The following is a 26,113-nucleotide window of genomic DNA, read 5'->3' as shown; positions in this document are numbered from 1 at the left end:
ATTGAGCTTCCTGGATCCAGATTCAACCCATACTTTAAAAAAGCCCAACACATTCTAAGCAAGGTATAAAGAGATATTCATACCTGTTACCACAGCACACCAATTACGAAGAGTAAATCATAAAGGTAGCCAGAAAGAAAATAAATGATTACCTTTGAAGGAGCAGCAGTAAATGGAGCCAACTAATTTCTCAACAGCAATTATGAAAATCAGAAGAGGAGTAATAATCTCATTATGCAGAGAAAAAACGTCTATCAATCTAGAACTACTATGTAGATGAAACTATCCAAAAAGGACAAGGATATTTAAACCCAGCCTCCCAAACCCCTCCCTTCTGGCAGCCTTCAGTTTGTTCTCTGTATCTGGAGTTTGTTTCTGTTTTGTTCATTAATTTTGTTTTTTAGATTCCGCATGTAAGTGGAATAATATGGTAATCGTCTTTCTTTGTTTGACTTATTTCAGTTAGCATAATACCTTCTAGATCCATTCATGTGGTCACAGATGGCAAGATTTCATTCTTTTCTTTGGCCAGATAATATTCTATTGTATATATGTACCTTGTCTTCTTTATCTAATCATCTACTGAAGGTGAAGGGATTAAGAAGTACAAATTGGAAATTGCAAAATAATCATGGGGGTGTAAAATATAGTGTAGGGAACATAGTCAGTAGTATTGTAATAACTATGTATGATGCCAGGTGGGTACTTGACTTAACAGAGTGATCACTTCATAAGTTATATTAATGTCTACCGTTCTGTATACCTGAAACCAATATAATATTGAATATTAACTGTCATTGAAAAATAAAGAACAAAGACAAGCATTTTCAAACAAACATATACTGAGTTTGCCAACAATGACCCCTCTACTGGAAAATTCTCAAAGATGAACTTCAAGAAGAAGGAAAATGATTTGTGATGGAAAGTCTAAGTTGCATGAAGAAATACAGAAAAAATGATAACTATGCAGGTAAATCCAATATACTTCGTATAAAAACTAATACTAGTAATAATGCCTTATAGTAATAATATGCATTTAACTATATAAATATACATGCAGATTCTGGGACTATATATGTAAAAAAATATTGGACAACAATAGCATAATAACCAGAGAAGTAATTCAAGGTTGAATGTTCCATAGTCATTGTATTTTTCAAGAGGAAGATAAAAATACTGATTTGCTTCACGCTTTAATAACTTAAGAATGATTGTTAAAATTTCCAGGAAAACCACCAAAATAAGAGAAACAGAGTATATAACTTCCAAACTGATAGAGTGTAGGAAAAAGGAAACAAAATTAGTTCAAAAAAGAAAAAAGAAAAACATAAAATGGCAGATTAAATAGAAAGCCAAAACTAAGATGGCCGAAAAAAGAACCATATATGTACAATAGTAATAACATTAAAATATTAATGGACTAAGTATTCCAAGTCAAAGACACTCATTGTCAGACTTGATAAACCAACAAAATCTAGCTTTATGCTAGACATGCATATATGTATCTATGGAAAGGCGTTTTAAACCTTTTAATTCAAAGATATATTTTAAGAGATAGTAAGAACCTTCTAAATATCATAATTTACAAGTCAATATGTATATATAGCCCAAATAAGAGAGAACTAAAACAGTGAAAAATAACTTTATTTATAATATTTACAATGAATAAAATAAAGCTTTATATACTACCATTAGGTTGGTAATTTTTTTTCTTTGATAATTTCCATCATCCTATCAGTACAAAACAGGTTTTAAAATTTCACATTAAATCTAATATGAATTAAGGAGTACTGTGGGGTAATCTTGTTATTCACCATGGAAGCTGAAATGTATAAAAGAATGGAAGGTATAGAATTATTGATAATTTTACTAACCTATTAGATTATTCTGAGTTACTTATAACTTTAAAACTTGAAGTTACAGAATGTCATCTTTATTTTATTGCCACTTTTTGTTTTAGATTTTAAATGTAAAATGTATTTATATGGCACATTTTTGTTTCATGAAAATTACTCTGTTTATGTTTCTCTAGAGTAAAATACACTTTTTGTTGTGGTGTATAGGTTGGGGACACTTTAGATGCACATTTTGATAATCTCTTTTTTAGAAGTAGTCAAGCGGCATGTTATTTCAATTTTTTCGTTGTAGGATTACTATTGTTAGTAGATTTAAGTATCTAGCCTCTTTAGATTCTTACAAGCTACAGATTTCCCACTCTTTCCATTTGGATGTCTATTGGACATTCAAAGTCAAAATGCCCTTCTCCAAAGGACATGTTGGGTTATTTGATACTGGGTTAATTTTCTGGCTGTCTTCCCTTGGAAACATGATGAAGTAGAATGTTACTAGGCAACAGTGCTCATGGATAAAAAATGACCCTGATAAATAAATTCTGTCTTTCAAGGAACTCTGTGAATAAGCTGTATATACCCGTTTGGAAGCCATAGTTTTGGACTTTCCTGAGTGTGTTAACTCTTATAACTAAATCTGTTTGTTTTGAAACTCCTGGTAGCTTTACCTATAAAGTTGTTTGAAGAGATACTGACTTGTGTGGAACAAATGACAGGCTTAATGTGGGCCTTATCCTCACCTGGGAAGTCATTGTTTATGTGCATGACTTGTGACTTGAGTTGATAGCAGAGACTAGCTCCTTTATTGCTGCAAGGACTTTCCTGTGAAAGAGAAACGTTTGACATTGCTTGTATAACTGTGTTTCTATCTCATATCTTTGTACTTCTCCCTGTGAAATAGTATATATCAACTAGCTGCTCCTATAAATAGCCTCAAAAGAACCAAGATTTTTAACCTCTGAAATAGTACTGTTTTCATGAACTTGAAAAGTTGCATGGAATATTCTCCCAAGTGATAATTATATAAAGGACAGAGGGTGGGAAGAACTACTATTAGCAATCAGGAAACGTTCCATTGTAGTCTTAATCTGTAACTGTTTAGCAGGATAATACAAGCAAGACATTTGAATTTTTCAGACCTCATTAACAGTAAAACGTAAAATTTCTTCTATGTGCTGTTTTGGTCACAAAGAATTAGGATGACACCAATGTTTTGATGAAGTGAGTAGAAGGATGGAGTTGCCAACAACTAAGACTGGGAAGGCTGCTGGTGGAAAAGGTTAGGTGCAGAAAGAGGAGTTCAGATGTGGACTCTGCAGTGCCCATAAGAGGATCCTTTGTTTCCACCTAGACACTGGACTTTTTAAAACTACCCAGACCACAAGGGGCATCATATTCACTTATAAGATATGGAAGTAAATATATATTTGAGGTATTGATGCACCTCTGATCTCAAAGTTGTTGTTTTTCTTTTCTAAGTTATACCTTTATACTCAATAAAATAAGCTTTCATCAAGGCAGTGTAAGTCAATTGTGTTTTATTCTTTGTTCATTGTAGAGGTAGAATCATATTGCAGTTAACTTGTCACTTGTTTTGGTGAGTTAAATAACTGAATATTTCAGACCTCAGATTGATATTTCCCTTAAATGAACAGTTTGTAAGGCTTTATACCCATTCATGAGGTTTTTTTTTTTTTTTTTTTTTTTAAAGTCAGGTTTTTCAGCATTTGTATGACTTACTAAGTATTTTATTATTGTTTGTTTTAGTCTTTTATGCTTTCAAGAAGTGTAGCTTAGGCATTTTATTGCAGTGTTCTGTGACAAACATTCCTTAGATGAAGGCATATCCCCTTTTTAATTTTTACTTCGAAGATTGCAAGTTGTACACCTTTATCAATTTATTTCAGCCACATGGTTCCTTACTTTTAATGAATATAATGGTAATAGAATGTTATATAAACTACATGCTTCTTTTGGATTTGGGCATATAGCATTTCTTGGAGGTAATTCTAGGAGTTTAGTTGTCTAATAATAGCTGCTATTAGCTATTAGGTGTCAAATAGCTTCTTTTAAATGGTTAAAAAATAGGATATAATGACATCCAACAGAGTTAAGAGTTCTATGATATGTAGTGCACTCAACTTTTGCTTTTGAGTCCTCACTTTGGGTTGGTGGTATATGGCTTTAGAGATCTAGTTCTAGAATAGGTTGGTTTGCTAAGTTTTTTTATGAATAGTGTTTTCATCACAGATAAAAATAGGCAGATCCACTGCTGTTGAAAACTGTTATGATTATAAGGTTTATAAAAGCCACATAGATGTATTATATACATAGTCATGTTGATGCTGCTTAACTTTGATAGGAATACTTAAATATAGCACTCGATTTGAATAGTATAGTTGAGTCAGACATTAATGTGGGCAAAATATCCCTCAGGCTGTAAGGTGAACAGTACTGTGTGTACACATGATCACCTGTGTAGGCTGAGTCAGCTCCTGGCAAATGGGAGTTATGTTGTAATATACGGATACCTGTCAGTATGTTGTTGTAAAACTTTTTTATTGATATTTATATTTTATGATTTAGATAACAGGAAAATAATTTTTTCACTTCAAGAAACAGTAATTAAATAAAAAGTATTAACATAAGAATATTGAAACAGTGGGATGGGCTTATAGAAAGAAAATAATCAGAACAGAATAAGAGAAGAAGAAATATGCAATTGAAGAAAGAATAGTATACATAGAAGAAAGACAATAGAAAATCTTCAGAGCTTAAAGAGAGTGGAAATTGTGGCAAGCTTTCTATTGATTGTTTATAGGTAGAGAGTGAAAAAGAAATAATTGTGAATTACATTTTGCGAATATCCACATACTATAACTAGTATGCTATTTTATTCTCTTGAAGGGCAGAAGTGGACTTTTGTTTTGTTTTACTTCATTACTGTTTCCCCAAAAATAAGACCTAGCCGGACAATCAGCTCTAATGTGTCTTTTGGAGCAAAAATTAATACAAGACCCCGTATTATATTGTATTGCATTATATTATTATATTTTATGTTATGTTATGTTATGTTATGTTATGTTATGTTATGTTATGTTATGTTATGTTATGTTATATTATGTAGACCCAGTCTTATAGTAAAGTAATATAGGGTCATAGATTAATTTTTGCTCCAAAAGACGCATTAGAGCTGATTGTCCAGATAAGTCTTATTTTGGGGGAAACAGATTAGTTTTGCTTTCTCCTGGCAGTAGGATATAGTTAAGTTTATTTGAGGATTCTTGGTTTTACTTTATTATTTTAATTGACATTGTTAAATTACTGTATATATTCTAGCTAAGCATGTTTTTCTTTCTTTTTAGGCTTTTAATAACAGAGGTAACTTTTGTTGTTGGTATCATTTAAATATACACTTAAGAAAGTTAGTTTTATTAAATTCTTCTTAAGTTTTCATCTTTTTTTAATACTTTTCATATTAGGTGGTCTATGTTTTGTTTCCTCGTCTTGTATTTTTCATTGTTTACGTACTAGAAAACACACACACACACACACACACACACACAACCTTACATGACTTTAACTTGCATTTTTAGTCATTGTGGGATGGAGAAGAGTTGGAGTCAGAAATACATGAATTCTGATCATGACTTGATAATCTTCTAGCTAAACCTAATAATAGCTAAATAATAGCTAAACCTAAAATCTTAGGTTCTTCATTTATAAAATGATTGTTATTGTAAGCATCAAATCAGTTGACACACAATAAAATATTTTGCCCAATACCTGGTGCAGAGTATATACTCAGTCATTGACATTTCTTTCTCCTTTCTTCATTTCACTTAGCAAAACAGAAATTTGAGGTATTCTCTTTGATCATGTACAAAATATTTTTTAAATGAAAACTATTCATTGTCTACATTTAGCACACGTTTCATAGTTATCTGATTCTGGCTTTGTTCATTGTCTTCAAGCTACTTTTTATAGCTCTTTATATGTTCTAGGTAACTGATAGACATATAAAATTCTGTGATATCTAGTAGAGTTTTGATTAACTTCTCCTCTTTGGGAAAGTGTTTCACTTGCATTTGCAATTTATTTCAGCATTACTTTACTCCCCATAAATTAGTGCTATTTTGACTTTTCATTTGAACTAGTTATAACATTTGTCTGGTTTCCTCATTATATAAGTAGAATAAAAGCTTTCACATTTATTCATTTCATATCAGTATGAGAGTCCAGTTTCACCCTCTTTTAGGAAAAATTATCTTCTTATATTTCAAATATTCAATTTTTAAAATATTTCCAAGAAATGTCTAAACAAATTCTCATGAGTAGTAGATTGGTTTATTAAATGCCTATTATGTGCAGCACACTAGTATTTTATTTTAATCATTTGGTATTTGGGATGTTCCAACAGTGATATCAAGTCTACAAAAAATGGCAAGTCATTTCATGATCTCTAACTACTAAGTACTTTAGATAAGGAAATATTTATTTATATTTTCAATACTAAAATGATATTATTAGGGCACATTTTCCAATATAAAGGATGTTGTAGTATCTTTCATTGCATTTCATAGCATAGCATCTTGAATATAGTGCCTCACTCTACAACTGTATTTTGAATAAATGAGTAGATAAAGGAGTGCCAAAGAGAGCACAACCACTTTTTCCCCTCAGGTATTGCATCATGTTGTAATGTGTTTTAAAAGAAACTTTTTCCTTTTAAACAGAGATATAATGCACATGTACATTATTTTAGTTTTAGGTGTGCAACATGATTTTATGATATTTGTAAAGATTGCAAAATAATCACCACACGTAGTTACAATTGTTTTCGTTTTTTTCTTGTGGTGACAACTTTAAAGATTTACTCTCAGCAACTTTCAAATGTGAATTTGAAAGTTTTATATCCCCATGTAATACATGATATATCAGTATTATATCCCCATGACTTACTGATTTTATAACTGGACATTTGTACCTTTTGAACCCATTCACCCATTTCATTCACACCTTACCCTTTACCTCTGGCAATCACCAGTCTGTTCTGTTATCTGTGAGCTACTTGTTTGTTTGTTTTTATTTCACATACAAGATCATATGGTATTTGTCTTTCTCTGTCTAACTTATTTCACTTAGTATCATGCCCTCAAGACTCATCCATGTTGTTATAAATGGCAAGATTTTCTTTTTTATGGCTGAATAATATTCCCTTGTGTGTGTATATATATATATATATATATATATATATATGTATATATATGTATATATACACATACACAGTGTACCTCGGTTTTCGAGCGTAATCCGTCCCGGAAGATCGTTCAGGTTCTGAAACGTTCGAAAACTGAGGCACGGTTTCCCCATAGAAAGTACTGCAAAATGGATTAATCCATTCCAGACCTTTAAAATCAATCCCGAAAACTGGAAGTTTAGCATGAATTTTACTACCTAATGATACCATATATCCATAAAATTTATGGTGTTTGTAAACCAAAATGTTCGTCAACGGAGATGTTCAATAACCAAGGTACCAGTGTGTGTGTGTGTGTGTGTACACATGTGTACACACACACACACACACACACCATGTTTCCCCGAAAATAAGACCTAGCTGGACAATCAGCTCTAATGCATCTTTTGGAGCAAAAATTATAGTAAAATAAGACTGGGTCTTATATAATATATAATATAATGCAATATAATAATATAATTAATATAATATAATGTAATACCCGGTCTTATTTTACTATAATATAAGACCGGGTCTTATATTACATTATATAAGACCCGGTCTTATATTAAATTTTGCTCCAAAAGACGCATTACAGCTGATTGTCCGTCTAGGTCTTATTTTTGGGGAAACAGGGTACCGCATTTTCTTTATCCACTCATCCCCTAATGTATAACTAGGTAATTGCCAATAATGCTGTAGGGATCATGGGGGTTCATATATGAGCTTGTGTTTTTGTTTTTGTATAGATACCCAGAAGTAGAATTGATAGATGATATGGTAGTTCTATTTAAAAAATTTTGAGGCACCTCCACACTATTTTCTATACTGGCTGCACCAATTTACATTTCCACCGACAGTTAAAAGGGTTTCTTTTTCTCTGTATCCTCACCAACACGTTTTGTTTCTTGTCTTTTTTATAATAACCACTCTATCAGGTGTGAGGTGGTATCTCCTTGTGGTTTTGTTTTGCATTTCCCTGATAATTCATGGTGATGGGCATCTTTTCATGTACCTGCTGGTCATCTGTGTCTTTTTTGGGAAAATGTCTATTCAGATTCTCTACCTGGTTTTTCAGTTGATTTTGTTCTTTTTTTTTTGCTATTGTTTTGTATGAGTTCTTTATATATTGTAGGTATTAACTTCCTATCTGATATATGATTTGTAAATCTTTTCTCCCACTGAACACTAAATAGGTTGCCTTTCATTTTGTTGATGGTTTCCTTTGCTGTGCAGAAATTTTTTAGTTTGATGAAGTTCCACTTGTTCATTTTTGTTTTTGTTGCCTTTGATTTGGGTATTTAAAAGAAACTCTTAAGGATCCATTTTCCATAGATTCAAGAGACAAAAATGGCCTCACCATATATTCATCTTAAGTTTCTTTTTTTCTACCTCTTGGAAAGTTGCTTAGAATTTGCCTATGTTTGGTCACATCCTGTGAGCAAGAGTTAAAGGAAAAAAAAATCTCAGATTTACGATAGTAGTGTGGCTTAAATATATTTATTATTTGAAATTTTTTTTCCATATTTTCAAACTTACTGGACTCTTTAGACAGTACTCTCTGGATTTTATTTCTTTTTCTTTTTCTTTTTATTTATTTTTTGGATGCTGTGAGGTTTTCTTCCTGCTATGATAATGAAGAAGCAGTGTTGATATAAATAGTTTACTTTTTTATTTTTCTATTCCAAAAGTTATATTAATATATTTTGTGTTGACCATGCTAGCAATAGATTACGGGGATTCTATCTTTGCATGTGTCATTTAGAAATTTAAACACAGTTTCTTTAGTCATTTGCATAATTCTAAAAATTGCTCATAACATTTTATGGTATATGGTGTTGCCCACACAGTTCTTATAAACACGCTATTATTCCTCAAAGAAACAAGCAGAAGTGGAAGTTTTGTTTATACAATACTCTGGAGAATAATTAAAGATAACTAACATGGTAGAAATTTCATTAATTATGTAATCCCTCTTTTATTAAGAAAGTGAGCATTCCTGTTTCTTGTATTCCTGCCTATTATTCTTTTCTAAGCTATTATGTGTTTCTCCTTAAAACTCTAAATATTCTGTATGTATCTTGAAATCCATTAAATTACATTATCCATTAAATTATAAATCAAGGGTCCTTTCCTATAGGGAGCCCTCCTTGAATAGAGTTAATACTTTGCTAAACATTGACTTTTACCCTGTTTAGTGCCAATTAAAACAATGTGTCCACTTGTTTTATATTTACTAACAAATCTTCATATTTAGACATCTGGATCTTCATTCTTGTATATTCTTTATTTATCATACATGAGTGATTTTACTACATAAGCGATTTTGGGAACTCTCAACAATGAGCATCAAACAGGAAAAAGTGAACTCCTACTTAGACCGGAAAATAAATCAATGTATCATAGAATTTGAGTGAGATGACAATTTGTGAAAGGTAATCATCAGCCTCTAATGTACCTGTGAGATGAAAGAATAGTGAAAAGGGAGAGCCTGCATTGGATAAGACTGAAAGAAAATTAAAGACTAAAAATATTTTCTAAGCGAAAAGTTGTAAACCCATTATTATTTTATTGGTGTTCTCTTGAATTATTTAACTATTAACAGAGATAAGCAGATTTCTTTGGATATAGTTAAAAATGCATGGGTATTTACACCTGTTCTTATTTAGATTTACAAGAATTATGCTTATGGAAAGAAAACAGGGTTGACAACAAGTAGAGCTACTGGGGAAAAAAAAATCACATACTATTTGGAAACTTGGATTCCTTTGCTTGTGTAGTTTTCTGACATAGTGGGCTTTTCTTGTGTTTTAGAAGAAGTCCATTAATGAAAAACCATATATCCAATGAATTTGCTAATTACCAGTACAAAGTTAAAGATGAAGAACTGCCATTAATTGCACTTTTGATTAGCTTTATAGCTGTAAAGGAGTGTATGCTGACCTTGTCTTAGGAAAGCAAGAATTTTACATTTGAAATGAAGCGTATTGTTTCTGTTCTCTTAAGACTTAAAAATCAAGCAAACAAACAAAATATGAAAATATACAAATTTTGTAAATTTCTACTTCTTATAAAAAGTTTGGTTGAGCTTGGTGTTTTTGGGTAACTTGGTTTGAGTTTAAAGATATTGGGCAGGAAGGCTGACATCTATCAACTTTTGATAGACCCACGAATACTGTAGCAATTTGAAACTGAAATTTGTATCTTCTTGGCTAGGTGAGAAAATAATTAAGTTTTACATATTGCAATTTGTGATTTTTTTATTATTAGGCTTAAAAATTCCCATTTGTTAAGCAAACATGTATAAAACATGTATGTCATCCAAAGTATTAATATTTTGGATCTACAGATATGGACAATATTTACCAGTGTGGAGTTTTTTAGGGATAGTGATTGAATAGTCAGCTAAAATTCAATGAAGATGTATTTATTTTACCATAGTGTAAATCTAACAGGTTAACTGAAAAAAAAACCCAAAAAACAAAAACACAAAAAACTAATTTCCGATTAGAGGGTAATATACTGGGCATGCCAAAAAAATGTATACATGTGACTTGTATACATCTTTTGTTATCAGTGTGTATTGAGTGTTACAATTTTAATAGTTTTTTCTTTTCTTAAAATATGTATACATTTTTTTGGCACCCTCTGTATTTACACGTTCCCTTTTCTTCCATAGCACTACTCATTTGTTCTCTCATTTTATTTTAAAAATGGGATTTGGGTTATGATATACTCATATTCAGTGAACATTTACATTGTCAAGTTAAATTTCTTAAAATCCCGCTAATGTCTTATAATTTGAAAGCACATTTAAATTATAGTCATTTTAGGTTCAACTTTCCTTATGTCTGGAATAAATATTGATGTGATTAGCAGGCATTCAAAAAGGCTTGCAACTCCAAATCTTGTGTTTGTTTATTGAGAATTCTTGACATTTTTTCACAAAAGCATCATTTCTTTGAATAAACTTATTGGTCCCTATTAATCTTTAGTTTGGATTAGGGTTTTTTCTTTTCTTATTTATCCAACGTGAGTTTTGATCCTTGGGATAATGTAGCTCATGGGAGTTGAGTACTACAACCAGAAAGGGCATTGAAACAAGAAGCCTTCAGCATTATATTTTTAACCATGTGTAATTATTTTTTTCTTTATTCAAAAATTACAGTCATGAATCTACCACTTAAGATATAGAACATTACCAATTCTGGTACTCTTCTTCTGTCCTTTCTCTGTGCTTCCCCCGAGGGGAAACCATTGCCCTAGATATTTCTTATCATTTCCTTGATTCTGTGTAAAACATCATTTAGGGGTACATATTATTTCCCCATTTTCAGAAGAGGAGCTCTGTGGCTTAGAGGGGGTCTATGTAAGTTGCCCACAGCTGCTTAACAAGTAAGCTGTTATTGTTGAAATTTGAATCCATTTCTGACTCCATCGCTATGACTTTTACTTAAGCAGTAGTATTGTGAGGTCACAGAGGTATTGAACAATATGGTATAATCAGGGAACTGTTAGTAGCACAGTGTGACTGGAATGAAGGTGGCACTTAATGTTATAATTTCTGGTGTGGGCAAATAGTTCTTTGAGATACTATTAACTAAAATGGAAAACATAAAGCAAAGCAGGGTTATATAAGATAATGGGTAAGTTTGATGTATCTGCTAGGTAGTTAAATGGAATTATCTGCTAGTTAGGTGAGAATATGCATCTGGAAGTCTGCACAGTGGTTAGTGCTAGACATGTGAATTTAGGTGTCATTAGCTTATTGGTGATAAATATGTTTTGATAATAGTAAGAATAATGTGACTTTTGAAAAGATCAGATCATGTAGAAAACAATGAATCTTAAGATTGAATGGAGAAAGAGCCTGAAAAGGAAAAAAAAAGAAAAAGTAGTCAAAATATTAGGAGGTAGTCTTAGATATAGTGGTTCACAGGTGCCAAGGGAAGAATGTCAAGATAAAGGGAGGGTCATTAGTATTACGTACTGTGGAGAACTAAAGAAAGATAAAACAAGAAGTGTTTATTTGATTTAATAGTAGCTGAAAGGAAAATTAATATCTTAATGGATAGGTCTGGTGAGGTGATGAGGATGGGTGAGAAGAAAATTGAGACAGGAATCATTTGGACATAAGGCATTTGGGTATGAAGGGAAAGTGTGATAGGCGGTAGAAGCTAGTAGAAAGTGTGAGGTTGAGGGTGACTTCCTTGCCCTCTACCTACTTCCCTCCCTCAACCTCTTCCTTTCCCTTCCCTTCATCTATCTCTTATCTTTACCTTCTTACTTTCTCTCTCCCTTCCTTTATGCTACCCACTCCCCCCCCCCCTTCTTTCCCTAGTATGATATACTTGAACGTTTAATTTTACAGATTGAGAATTTAACTTGGGTCAGCATGACATCTTGTCTTAGATTTTGGCTATAAATATGAAGACATAAAAAGATGTTAAAATGTTTTTGTGTTAGATCAGAATTACATTTTTAAGAGTTTCTTGAACTCAGGTTCATCATCATACATACCTTTTATGATCAGGAAAAAAACATACTTGTCCAACAGATTTTAATCTTTGAAATAATAATGAAAGTAACGTTAGCACAGTGCTAAAAGCTTTACATATTTTAATCAATTTAAACCTCATCGCCAACATGATGCCAATTTTACAGATGAGGAAATTGAGGGAAGTTAAGTATACTTGACAGTTGATCTATACCTGGTATGGCAATGTGGTTCCAGAGCATATGCTCTTAATAATAATAACTTATTATACTATAGTACCAATTTTCATACCTTTAAAATTAATTAGTAATATTTTTGTTATAAATTGTAATTTAGAATTACAAGTTAGAATATTTTGACATTTTAGAGAAGTTTGTTACCATGTGGAATAGTGAATACTAGAAAAAAGTAATTTTTGAAAAAGAAATGCTTACGGGAGAAGCCAAGATACCTTACCCAGTATGGCACATAGTATTGTAAAAACACAATGCTGCTCTGAAATAAAAATTTATATAAAATAATTAAATGATCCCATATACTACCAATTAGAAATTGATATATTCTTTAGTTTATTAATACCTAATGACCATATAAATGCCTTTATTCAGGCAAAAATACAATTTCCATTGTGAGCTGCCTTCTAGAATTTATGTAGAACTTCGCTGACGTTCCACTGATGCCAATGTGGAATAAAGGTCTCTATAATTTAGAAAGTCAAAACGTATAAGTGGATTAATGCTAAAACTGATTTACTCTTAAACTTTAAAACACATAATACAAATAAATGTATTTGCATTTTTTGAAAGATCATTTGGAAATAAAGTAATATAATCTGTTTATTTTGCCCTCATCAATATTTTTGTCTTATTTCATGCCTGGCAGTTGGCTTTCCTTTCATCACCTTTATATTTGAACCCTAATCACAATCTAATAATGTTGTGTTGTGACACTAATTACAGAATTATATTTCAATATTTTGTGTTTATAGAAACAATTCAGCAAACATGGAAAAACTGTTTTTGGAAAAGAAGTTAACAGAGACAGTTGGATTAGTTATTCTAAAGTAGTTGTTCTTCCCCTTAGCTCACTTTACTGTAATAAATCATTGATTTGACTTGCCTGCTAGGTCACAAGGTCACCGAGGACATGGATGCTTAATTGCTTAGTGCTGACTTCTTCATGCCTAGTGCCCCTGCCTGGCACTGGTAGGCATGCTAGTGTTTTTTCTTAACTAACTCAATAGATAGATAATATGTTTGAATACTTTGTCTGAGTTGCAAATGCACTTCTATGGTAATGTGTTAGTATGTAAACACTAAGACATTATTCAGTTGTTTTGTTTGCCTGGGTCTCACGTGGAAATGTCATGTTAAATTTAGAAACACTAGTTTTCGATTTCAGGTAACGGTCCTTGAGGAATAATAGTCATAGAATCCTCATTTTCAGTCTTTTTGCTTTGACTTCCCTTACCCTATTCCCTTTCCCGCCCTCTACTCTCTTTTCTCCCTTCAACCTGTTTATTTTCTCTTTAGTAATTTGTTTGTGTGTTTGTTTTCCTTTAGTGTCTGGAGTCCATCTTTCTTCAGCTTCTTCTGCGATTGTACTGGACCATGACTACTCTTCTCCTTCAGGTGGCTGCCTCTCTTCTGAGCCCATCATTTCATCATCAGAGATTATGAATGCAGACAACAGCATTGTCAATCAAAGTATTCCTAAAACACAGGTAAAGACAAGTATATTTTTATAGGAAATTTGCATGCTTAAAAAATTGCATACTGACTTAATGCTTCTGATTTTTTTTTTTAACTTTCTGAAAGAAATATTTCTGTAGCTATTTTAACTTTGAAGCTAATATATAGAATTAAAAATACCTGAATAATATATTTGTGCTGTGGCACCATTGCAAGGTATTTAAATAGCTTTACTTACCAAAACAGGGTTTGAGTATCTCATTTATTAAAATTGACTTAGTTTTGCATTTCAAACCTTGAACTTCCAAAGGTAAAGTAATTACAAAAAAATAATAATTATTTCTCTTTTCAGGGAAGCTTATTCTATGTTTTTGGGTATCAGAGTGTTCTTTTCAATTTTAGAGTACAAACCAAAAAGATCACAGTGATAGGGTTTATTCATTCAATTATTTATTGATACAGGCATTGTGCTAGATGCTGGAGTTAGTCCAGATTTTCAAAGTGTTATATACAATCTTGAGTCACCTGTTATCTTTACTAGAGAGTGATGATCAATTGGAGATTACTGATAAATTTCAAATTTTGAGTTTAAAATATAAGCAAATTCTGTTTGTGTATGTAAAGTCAAGAATTGGTGAATAGCAGATGCGTCTGTACTTAATTATATACTTTCAAGCATAAGACAAAGTTTTAAGTTTTTAGTGGTTTGCTAGCAAAATAATAAATGTTTTAAACGCAAAAGTTTAGAGGAATTTTGTGTATTACTGCAAAGATAGGTTGTTGTAACAGTTTGAGGTCTTCTGTTGATTTTTCTTAAAGGGTGAAATAATTTCGGAACTCTTGCTACAACTTAATTTCCAAATGTGGTTTCTGGTGCCCTTTGGATGTTTTCATTATTTGTACAGTGTAAACTTTCCCCTCTTGTATATATTTTTTTTAATGTGGTTTAGATTCAGCAATCAACACACACTGATCTGGATATCTCACTTTTTCCATTGGGTTTAACTGATGAGAAAAGTAATGGAACAATTGCTCATGTGGATGAGTCTGAGAATCCTGGAGCCAATGTATCAAACATACAGCTTCAGCAGAAAATTTCAAGTCTGGAGATGAAACTCAAAGTTTCTGAAGAAGAAAAACAGAGAATTAAAAAGGTATATTTACATTTTCCTAAAAATATAAATTTTTGAGTGACATATTCTGGAAATATGAAAAAATCACAATCTCTGATTAAAAACTCGTCAGTGGAAGAAGGTTCTCTCCTGCCTTGCCCATAGGTTTATATCAGTCATATGAGTTTATCACTTAAAAGTCTTTGGTAGGAAATCTCTAGTCTTAAATGTATACTTTTAAAGATGTGGACATCTTTTACTAGATTTTTATTTTTCCTCTAATGCTTTCCTTTTGGTTTACTTTTATTTTCCTTGAAAGCTGGTACTGTGTATTTCTTATACAGTTTAGAAGATTTATAACACTGTCTTATCCTGACAGGAAGTCAGGCATCATGGGATATTTGAAAAGAATACTTAGATATACAGCTATTTTAGTAAGTTATTTGTGTTCTCATTTATTTTTCCTACAAATAGATCTATCAAAAGACCTTAACAAATTTATAAGAAGTATATGTAGAGATAGATTTTATTGATTGAAGAACTTTAAACCATATTGCCTCTGGGTTCTTTCCTTACCAAATATTTTTTTGGCATGTTCATTGAAAAAAACTATATTTATTTTATGCCATTAAATATTATATAATTTGTGCTTGGATTTTTTTTTTTTTTTTTTTTTAGGATGTGGAATCGTTGATGGAAAAGCACAGTATCTTGGAAAAAGATTTCCTTAAAGAAAAAGAACGAGAGGCCATTTCTTTTCAAGATAGATATAAAGAACTTCAGGTAAACCCAGTGTATTTAAAATTTAATATAACATGTAATATAATTTCAAAAAGTGCTCAGTAAATACTTTATGAATGCGGGATCAAGTACTTAAATATTCAAAATATTGACCAACATGGATGAAATGAATGACAAATGCCATATTGAAAAGTATGAATCTGTGAGAAGCCGTGAGGGTTTGTTGTCCTAGACCAGTCTGGTGAAAGAAAATATTCTGTTTCTGATGGAGAAAATTTGGAAATTGGGCATTCTAATTTTTCTTATTTGTGATTACATTTGAAAAGAGTTCAGAATCCTATAAACTCCAAATTTAGATATTTAACTTTTTTCATAAGTTGTTTATAGTCAGTGTTTCCTTTTCTTCTCCTTAAATTTCCTCAATAAATTTATATTTTTCTATCGGCATCTCCATCTCAATCAATGGCACCTCTATCTTTCCTATTGCTAAGGCTGAAACCCACATTTCTTCCTTTTTGTATTTACTCCCTGTCTGTTGCTCCAGGAAAACCTGTTGATTCTATCTTCAAAATATCCAGGTTTCGACTGTTTATCATTAAGTCACTGCTAACAACCTTTCCTTATTTCTGCCTTGGAATACTAAAATATCTTCTAACAAATTTTTACACTTCTGCCATTGCCTACTTACAGACAGACCATTCTCCACATTGCAGCCACCTTGATCTGTTTAGTATTTAATGATTGTCATTTCTTTGCTCCGAAACCTTCAGTGACTTCTCATCTCACCCAAACTAAAAGTCAAGTAAGTTCTTAAAAGGGTTTGCAAGGCTCTGTATTCTTTCATCCCTTCTCCCTGTCTTTGCCTTTCCCTCTCTTTCTCCTCAATCATTTTGTTTTAACCCTATATCTGGAACACTCCTTAATTTTCTGCACTTTTTTTTTTTTTTTTTTAACTAAAATTTGTTTGGGTAGCAATGGTTAGTAAAATTACATAGGTTTTAGGTGTATAATTCTGTAATACATCATCTGTATATCACATTGTATGTTCACCCCCCAGAGTCAGTTGTCCTTCCATCACCGTGTATTTGACCCCCTTTACCCTCTTATATGTTTTCTTTTTTATATCGTTCAAGTGTCCATGCAGATATCACCTTGAGATACAACTTTCCAGACAACACTGACATCCCCTACCAGCCTTCCCATATTATACTTTTTTTCCCTCCATAGCACTTTTTCATCTGACTAACTATGTATTCGTTTATTTGACTAGATTATTTTAATAGTCTCCTCAATAGTCTTCTAGCTTCTACTCTTCCTCTTCTCCTTAATGAGTTTTTACTTCAGCAAGTAAAGTAGTGTTTTTAAAAATGTAAATCAAATCATTTCTCAGCCTCAGTTTTCATTCTCCTTCCAGTGTAAACCTGGCTTCTCCATCTTTTCCAGTTTACCTCCAGCTATTTACTGGTAACAAACTTCGTAAGGTCCAGGTGAATGTGTGAGCCTGTTGGGGAGGGCATTCCTTGGCTATTGGAATGGTGAGTGGAGGGAAATGGTTTATGATTTAATCACAGTCTCTCTGCCTGAAATGCCCTTCCCCCAAATATCTGCATGGCTCTGTTAAAAATCTGCAAAACATGAAAGTAAGGAGAAGGCTAAGCAGTGTGTTCTTTCAGTGTCTTATGGGGCCATTGTTTAACAGACGTACCCAAGGATTATTTAGGAGAATATATTTTATTTGAGTCATGGTTTACTATTGATTAGAAGTCTCAGAAGTATTGATAGTACATGTTAGTTAAATTTTTCCCCAGAAGAGATACAAATAATTTCTGCTTGTTTGAAAAGATAACTTTAAAGAGTAGTTTATTGCCCTATAGGACATTTACCAGTTTTGTCTCTAACCTAGCACTCTTTCTTAGTGTAACAATCCATTATTAAAAAAAAAAAAAAATATATATATATATATATATATATATATATATATATATATATGATTCATTTAGTCTTAACATAAATGATTTATTTATTAATAAATGAGTAGAAGAAATCTTTGGCATATGTTGAGTTTACATTTATATGAGTCACATTTTAACTTTTTGAAAATTATACTTCAACAGCTCTCAGTGAACCCTAGCTTCCCTCAGATCCCTCTTCAAATGCCACCTCTTTTGGAGACTTTCCTTGAACCATGGCATAGAAAATAAGAACCGCGTACATGCTTAGCATTCTGTAGCCCTCTTTCTTTGCTTCTTTGTCCCCCATAACTCTTATCTCTACTTGATATTTTATTTTGATTTGTTTATTCTCCCTCTCCCCTCCAACACACACCAGAGTGTAAGCTCCGTGAGATTAGGAACTTTCCTTTCTAGTACCTAGAGCAATACCTGGCATGTAGTGTGGACTCAATTAATGCTTTTAAATGAATGAACTAATATAATGCACCCTGCTCACCAAAGGCTAATTATAGTGCAGACAGCCACACTTACCAGCCCCATACTTGGAATTATGGTGCTTATTATGTCACAGTGCTGAATACTGACAGAACTTTGTGTTTTCTCTGGGTCCTTTAGTGTGACATATGCCTTTGTAAATTTAGTTTCTCCATCTACTAATGGGAACAGAACACACCTGAGAAACCATCTAGGACCTGACCATACCGCACTTGAGCTTTTCACAGTAAAGACCAATGTAAATTCTAAGTGGCATTATCATTGTTTTACTGCTTTTCCTATGAATGGTGATAATTTAAGAAACAACTTGAATGTTTAAAACTAATATTCAATTTGAAAAGATCTTCCTTTTACAGGAAACAGTACTTCCAAAGAAATCTGTTTGTTTTCAGATGACTTTACTTCAGAATCAAGAAGGGCCTCTATCTTTTTATACTGCATGAATAAAAAAGTAAACTAGCTTATGGAGTATTTTATCACCTTGGCTAAGTAAGTGATAGAAACATGTAGTAGGAGGTCTCATAGCTAAATTGAACTCAAAGGCAGGCATGTTGTTTAACTTACAGAGGGAACCTCTGCTTTTTGGAACTTCGCCTTACGCCGCTTCGCTTTTATGAAAAACCTACATTAGTACCTGATTTTCCTAACTGAAAGAAATCTGAAGAGTATTTTCTCTCTCTCTCTCTGTTTTTTTTTTTTTTTTTAAAGGCAAAAAGTGAAAACAGTGGTCAGCATTTGTTTTGCAGCAGCCGTTATAGAGGCAGTGCACACCATGGAGCTGGGCGGCCTTGTTATCTCTGAATGATTCCCATGCAGCTTCTTCTGACACAGGAGAGGATGGGGAGAGAAAGCCTCCTTATCTCTGGGTGGGGATGCAAGTTTTACAAACAGCTCCATACCACATGGTTTTTTCTGTTACCCCTTCACAGGGCAGCCAGGATGTAGGTGTGGACTCAGCACTTTGGCCTTAGCTCACTGAGCTGGAGGTGGGGTCATATTTTTTTCCATGGGGCATGGTTGTCATAGGGCATTTATTATCTAAAAGTTTTTTGTTCTGCCCATTTCATGGTCCTTTGGCTAGAGAGGGATGCCATTTCTTGGGATGTTTTTGTTTGTACCCATTGGCATTTCCTGGTTGCTGGCAATCCCATTACTCAGTTTGGGATATATGAGGCTAAAAGAAAACTCACAGAACTTACCTCTGTGTCATTCCTTGGGTCCTCAAGTGCCTAGGAGGTCTGCCTTTTTACCACCTACTGTAAGAATCTTCTTACATTTATTTTCAACATAATGTCCAGGCCGTTTAGCTGTACTTATTGAGAAAAATAGGGAGAAGGGCATCTACTTCACCTTAGTCTGGAGGTAGAATAACAAGGAACATTTTAGATTTTAAATATTCTTTTGGAGCTACAGCAGGAAATTAATTTCAATTTTAAGGTACATTAATTTAAAGCAGGTATTTTGAGTAATTTTTTTAAGGAACATAGTTTGAGTAATCAACTCATGGAGCCATTGTAGACAGAGGAGGGATAAATAAAAATATTGATAACTCAAATTGGGAGATAATCTATAAATCTGTATATCTGCTTTATATTTTCCTAGTTTGTGCATACATAGGTATATATGTTAGATTTTCTGGAAATATATTTTACTAAAAATATTTAAAGTGTATTGTAAAGACATAATTCTAGGAGAATTTAGAAAATCTTGGGCTTCACTATTTGATTCTGTAATCCATTTCTTTCTGGAGATACAGCTTTTTTTGCCAACTCTTACAAAGTTGGTTATGTCTAATAATTTCTTAGGAATAGGAGATATTAAATTTGTGAGTGTCAAAGGAGGCCAGTGCAAACTAAATATATATAGGATGAAAAATTAGCAAAAATGAGTTTTAAAATAGTGAATATATTAATTTTCTTGCTTGAATTTATGGTTTGCCAGTCATCTCTCAAATATTTGAAAGTAACTATATTTATCATATTTTATATAGGGTATGGCAATCCATGTATTTTTTATATTAAGGCATATGTAACATAGGTTTTCTAAATATTTATGGAGCTTAATAAAATAGAAAAAATTTTCTTTTCTGCTATTTATGACAGGGATAATATATTGGTGCCTGCCTCTCTATGGTATCCTAAATAGAGCAAAACATTTAGGAATACAAAAAGATAGTACTGGCAAGACTAGATTAAAATAGCTGAGAAGACTTTCTCCTTAAATAACATTTGTATGCTCATGTATTTAGAGAATATGTTTATTGTGGAAAATGTGCACAATACATAAAAAGAAAAGCAAAATTTATACCTGTTAATCGCTATGAAAAATCCAAATATTTTCATGTGACTTTCAAAATATAGGGCTTGAATTTTCAGTTTTATCAATTAATCTACCTCCATTTAGGCGACTGTTGGGTGTGTCTGTCAAGATTTCAGTCTGAACAGAGAAAGAGTAATTAATAAATGGAATGTTTGTAAAACCTTTAAACTTTTCTTAAAAGCAACATTAACTATTACAGAGAATTCTAACAGTGCTGTTTTATGTGATATGGTCTAATTACCAGGATAGGTGGAGGTTTGTGAATGTACCCATAACAGGAGGAAATAACGAATACAGTGAACTTTGCAGTACAATGGGGGTGGGCACTACCTCTCCTTTCCTGTTCTGTCCAGGGTGCATGGCCTCACCAGAGGAAGAAAAGTGAGTCATGCTGCATTTGTCAGAGTTAGCTATTTAAAGCACTTTTCATGAAACTTGAATAGAAAACTCATCTTTGTATTACTTAGATTCCAATCTCTTTTGTTTCCTTTCTCTGACTCTTCATTACCAAGCTGATCCACACCTGTGGTGAGCACTGAAGAAACTTGGCAGCTTATCACATCCACATCGCACATCTCATCATGATACTACATTTAAAAAAATCAATTAACAGACTGCTGGTTATTAAATTATCAGCCCTGATAATTGTCCGTATTGGTAGCTATGGCTAGCTATGGGAATTTTCTGTATAAACTTTTTAAAGACAGGGCCTGTTCTTCCAAATGCCATTTCCTGTTGAAATGCCTCCTGGTTATAATATGTTGATTATTCTGTTTGAAAATTTTTTTCTTTTTAATTAAAGGTTATTAGGGTGACAATTATTAATCAAGTTACATAGGTTTCAGGTGTACAATTCACTGTTCTGCCATAAGAAAAGATGAAATAATGCCATTTGCGACAACGTGGATGGAACTTAAGATTATCATGCTAAGCAAAATACCATAAGTTAGAAAAAGTCAAGAACCATATGATTTCATTGATATGTGATATATAAAACTGAAAACGACAAAGGAACAAGACAAACAAATGAAGAAACAAAAACTCGTAGACTCAGACAATAGTTTACTGTTTGAGAATTTAAGTAAAAGAAAAGTTGTGTAAATACAGTGTTTCAGATGACCTTAAATTGACTTTATAAATGGGTCTATATTGCTTCAGATACTACCTATGTTCTATTGTTGGTTTCACCAGTTACATTACTTAAATATGAATAAATGTTATTCTCAATATTTTTGTGTACTAGTTTAAGGTGAATACTAGTCAAGTGTTGGACAATTGGGCCCTCAGCCAGAGGCTACTGTGGTAATTTGTGTTTTTGGCATTCGGTAAGGGTAGATGAGAGCAATGGCTTGGTATCCCAGAGATTTAGCTTGATTATCGGTATGTGAGGAATTAACCAGTTCTGCATAGATAACCCAAAATGTAGGTGCAGTCCTACTTAGAAGTAGAGAATGCTGAAGGAAATACAAATGTAGCGTAGTAGAAGACATTCTGTTTATTCAGCTATTTTTAAGAATAATTGACAACATTCTGAAAAAGAGAAAAAAATGAAAGGAAGATATAAGATTCTGTGTTTTGGTGGATCACATTCATTTCATTTAATACTATATTTTAGATTTCTTTAGATATTGGGAAATGAGTGAATTTCAGTTGTTAGGAAACTCATCCTCTTCACAACCCTTGAAAACGGAGAGTCGTTATGGGGAAAAGTCGGTGAAATACTTGCAAGTATTTTCTTTCTTATTACAAAAATGAATTGATTGAATTATCAAATCCAGTTTAAGTACTAATATTTGGAAGACCTTTTTGTCAAACTGCTGAACAATAAGTATTGAAACAATAGACGTACATATTCTAAAAAAGTTTATTCAAAACAAACTGGTAGAATTATTTGTATAAAAAGCTACATTTTGAGGATATTTTACTTAATATGTCAGTTGTGCATTTGTTAAAAGTAAGACTTTTAGATCAAAGTAGTACATTTTAATATTATGTTTATGTAGTAGTTTTCACTAGTTTTTTTCATTTTATCTGTTTTGCTTCATTGTTTTGACTTCCTTTAAATTTTAAAGCAGTAGTCCTCAGTCTGGTTCACATTAGAATTTCCAGGGAAAGCCTTAAAAAATGTTCAAGTACTATCCCACACCAGTTAAAACAGGTGTTCAAGTGGTTCAAATATCAAAAGTACGTATAGTGAAAATGGTGCACAGTGAAAATCCTGCTCCTCATCCTATGCTGTATCCACCTAGTCCCCATTCCTCTCAACAAGTAACCACTATTGGTTTATTTTTATCCTTCCAGAGTCTTTTATAATGTATGCAAAAGCCAACACTAGCTAACTAACTAACTAACTAACTAACTAACTAACTAACTAACTCCTCCTTCCTTTTCTGTACAGATGGTAATGTATTAAATAAATACACTTTTATCATTTATTTAGAAATAATTTCCCCCTCTTCCCTTTCTTATTTAAGAATATTTCTTGAAGACCCTTCCCTAGTGGTTCGTTAAGAGACTTTTTAATTCTTCTTTCTTTTCATGGGTATCTGAATATATTATTCCATTTTCTTCTATTATAAAATATTGCTGTCAAAGACTGATTTCAATCTAATTCTTCCAATTTCTTGTTCTCTTAAGTCAACTAATTTTACTATAATATGTTCTGTTATTAATCATTCTGAGTTGATTTCCCTGTATTTACAATGTGTCCTTTTAATATATACATAGTTTGAATTCCTTTTTTTAAAATTTCAAGGAGTTTTTGTTAAATTATAATTTTAATACTTTTCTTTCTGGTGACTCTTACTCTGTGCATATTGGATAGTCTTTGTATTCTATATTTGCCTTTACTCTTGAATCCTTTTCATCTCTTCATTTCTTTTTGATCTGAAACATGTTACCCCTTTCATTCTATTTCTCGTATGATATTTTCAGCTTAGCTTTTTCTATCTTATGTTCTTTTTAGTTTAGTCATTTTTTTCTGAAATGGTTTATTCTGTTATAATTTTTTTCTGTAATTTCTCACATCTATTCTAAGTTTTTCTCATTGTGATTTATTTTGTTCTTTAATCTACTTTATTATTTTCAAAATTTTTTTTAGCTTACTTTGAAATATAAATAGAGTTTTAAATTTCTGTTTTTGTTATCTGAAGTGCTGTCATTCTGTTCCTTTTAAAAAGTATAATAATATTGTATGGGATTTTACTTTACTACTTTTGTTTTTAATACTTTTTATTTTTTTATGAAATTAGTTTTCTTGAACTTTTTAAATGGAGGAGTGAGTTAAGATATCTTTTCCCTCATGATTTTATACTGCTCTGAAGTTTTTGTCAGATTAAAAAAAAAATGAGGCAACATTTGTGCATTTTTATGACTCTATTCCCTTCTTCTACTTTTATTTTGACCCTCTTTTTCTCTTTATTGTCTCTAGCTCAGTCAGTTGGATTCTATTTTCAGCTGTTTCACCCAGTGTGGGGCTTTCTTCTGAAAGTATTTAGAGTTTGTTGGACCCAGTGTATCCTAGGCCATTGATACCTTAGGACTACTTACTTACTTGCTATTGGAATGTGTAGGTCCCTCAGTTTCAGCTGCTACTGTCCTCATATTGGCCTGATGAGCTCTCCAGTGAGTAGCTATTAGTTGTTTTTAAGTTCTCATGTTGTCTAATACACTATTGCTTTCATCTCTGCTCTTGCATAGATTCTGATGCCATATGAGTCTTGGGACTGTTCGTGGTTTATCTTCACTTGCTCATATTTTTCTAATCATAGAGGTATTGCGACATCTATTTTTGTGACAGATATTGAAATGAATTGTTGATTTTACTTTTTTAGGTGCTCTGTGTGTTTTTGTGAGGGAATTTTGAGAGATCTGAAAACTATACCACTGCTCTTTTCATATTCCCAGTATCCTCTCACTGTTAATTATTATTAAAGGAAATTATCTGTTATAGTGAGGGTTAAATATATACTTCCCCTGAGGATACTTACTTCTTCATGAATTAGTACATTGCAGGTTGTTGGAGGTCTTAATCTTGCTTAATAAAATTTGAGGGAAAAGACATGTTTTATTCGCTTTTATATACTATTGTTTGGTACTTGTAGGTACCTGTGAGAATTGTTAAAATGAGGAAGAAAATGTCTGCAGAGTAAAAGCACTACTTGCGAAAAATACTGCTTCATTCTTGTCTTCATCTTCAATTTTATAGGAAGTCAATTTCATCACGTTTACCTGAGAGTCACTGAATTTTGAAGGCTTTATTCCATTTTTTTAAGTGAAAATGAAAACATTTTAAACTAATTTGAGGAGAGTATTTGCAAGCTTATCTATATAGAGCCACTACTCATTTGCTTCTTTGTCTTGCAACTTATTACTTGTATTGGTACCTTTTTACCTATATCTGCAGATGAAGATCACACCATGATTGATGTTCTTAATAAGGACCTTAAAACATCCCCCCCCCAAATATTAATTATCTTAAGAATAAACACTTAAGTTTTATACTATTGATCCTCATTCATCGTTATTCCCTAACTTAACAGTTAGCAACATTTTCCTAACATAGCGGTTAGCAACTTTTTTTAAAAACATGAGGATCACTTTTAGAAAATTATATATTTTTTCAAAATGAAAACAGCTAACCTCTTGTTTATAAAAGCACTAGATTGTTGGATACAGTTTAAACAATGACCAAATTATAAACATTTTAAGAAAGGACTTCTCCAGTTTTATCATCCAGATAGGCAGTTTTTAAATGAAACAAAACGGATTTCTTTAGTATTTTTCTAACCAATGAGAAAAATATATACTTTAAAATTTGGATTGTTTGTTAATAACAGTAGTAATGAAAAAAATTGATCTTTTAGTCAAATGATCCCTAGATTGGGGACATTTTTGAGAACTGAAAATATAGGTGTAGTTTTTATTTTTCATTTTATTAATTTCATGCTGGTTCATATTTTGAAGGCATTATGTGATTTTTCTTATTCCTGTTCCAATAATTCAGAAAATAAAGTTCTTTCATTTATCAAAACTAAATTGAACAATTTTGAAGTCATTAGAAGAATACCATCTTCAGTTCTGTAGGCTAATTGGCTCTTGTGAGAATGTTTTTCCTCCTTCATGCAATAATAGAAACTTAAAGTGTTTGCTAGTACCTCCTCAAATCTAAGATGACAGATTTTTTTTTAAAGACACACCATCAATGTACTAATAGAA

The 26,113-nt window shown here is 32.1% G+C and overlaps 1 protein-coding gene across 7 annotated transcripts in view; it reads left to right on the top strand.

Annotated features, from left to right (window-relative positions):
* CCDC91 (coiled-coil domain containing 91) overlaps window positions 1-26,113 on the top strand; it is a 326,862-nt gene that overhangs the window by 109,327 nt on the left and 191,422 nt on the right. For 6 of the 7 annotated variants that reach the window (XM_074325866.1, XM_074325865.1, XM_019737205.2 and 3 more), the window contains 3 exons: window positions 14,149-14,309; window positions 15,228-15,431; window positions 16,068-16,172. In XM_074325866.1, coding sequence (XP_074181967.1) covers window positions 14,149-14,309; window positions 15,228-15,431; window positions 16,068-16,172 — 470 coding nt within the window. The remainder of the gene's footprint in view (window positions 1-14,148; window positions 14,310-15,227; window positions 15,432-16,067; window positions 16,173-26,113) is intronic. The other variant, XM_074325868.1, reaches the window with a different exon arrangement.

The sequence above is a fragment of the Rhinolophus sinicus genome, linkage group LG02, assembly GCF_036562045.2.
Source record: "Rhinolophus sinicus isolate RSC01 linkage group LG02, ASM3656204v1, whole genome shotgun sequence".
Taxonomy (NCBI): Eukaryota; Metazoa; Chordata; class Mammalia; order Chiroptera; family Rhinolophidae; genus Rhinolophus; species Rhinolophus sinicus.
Note: the sequence above shows the minus strand (reverse complement) of the source record. Positions and strands in the feature narration are given on the sequence as shown.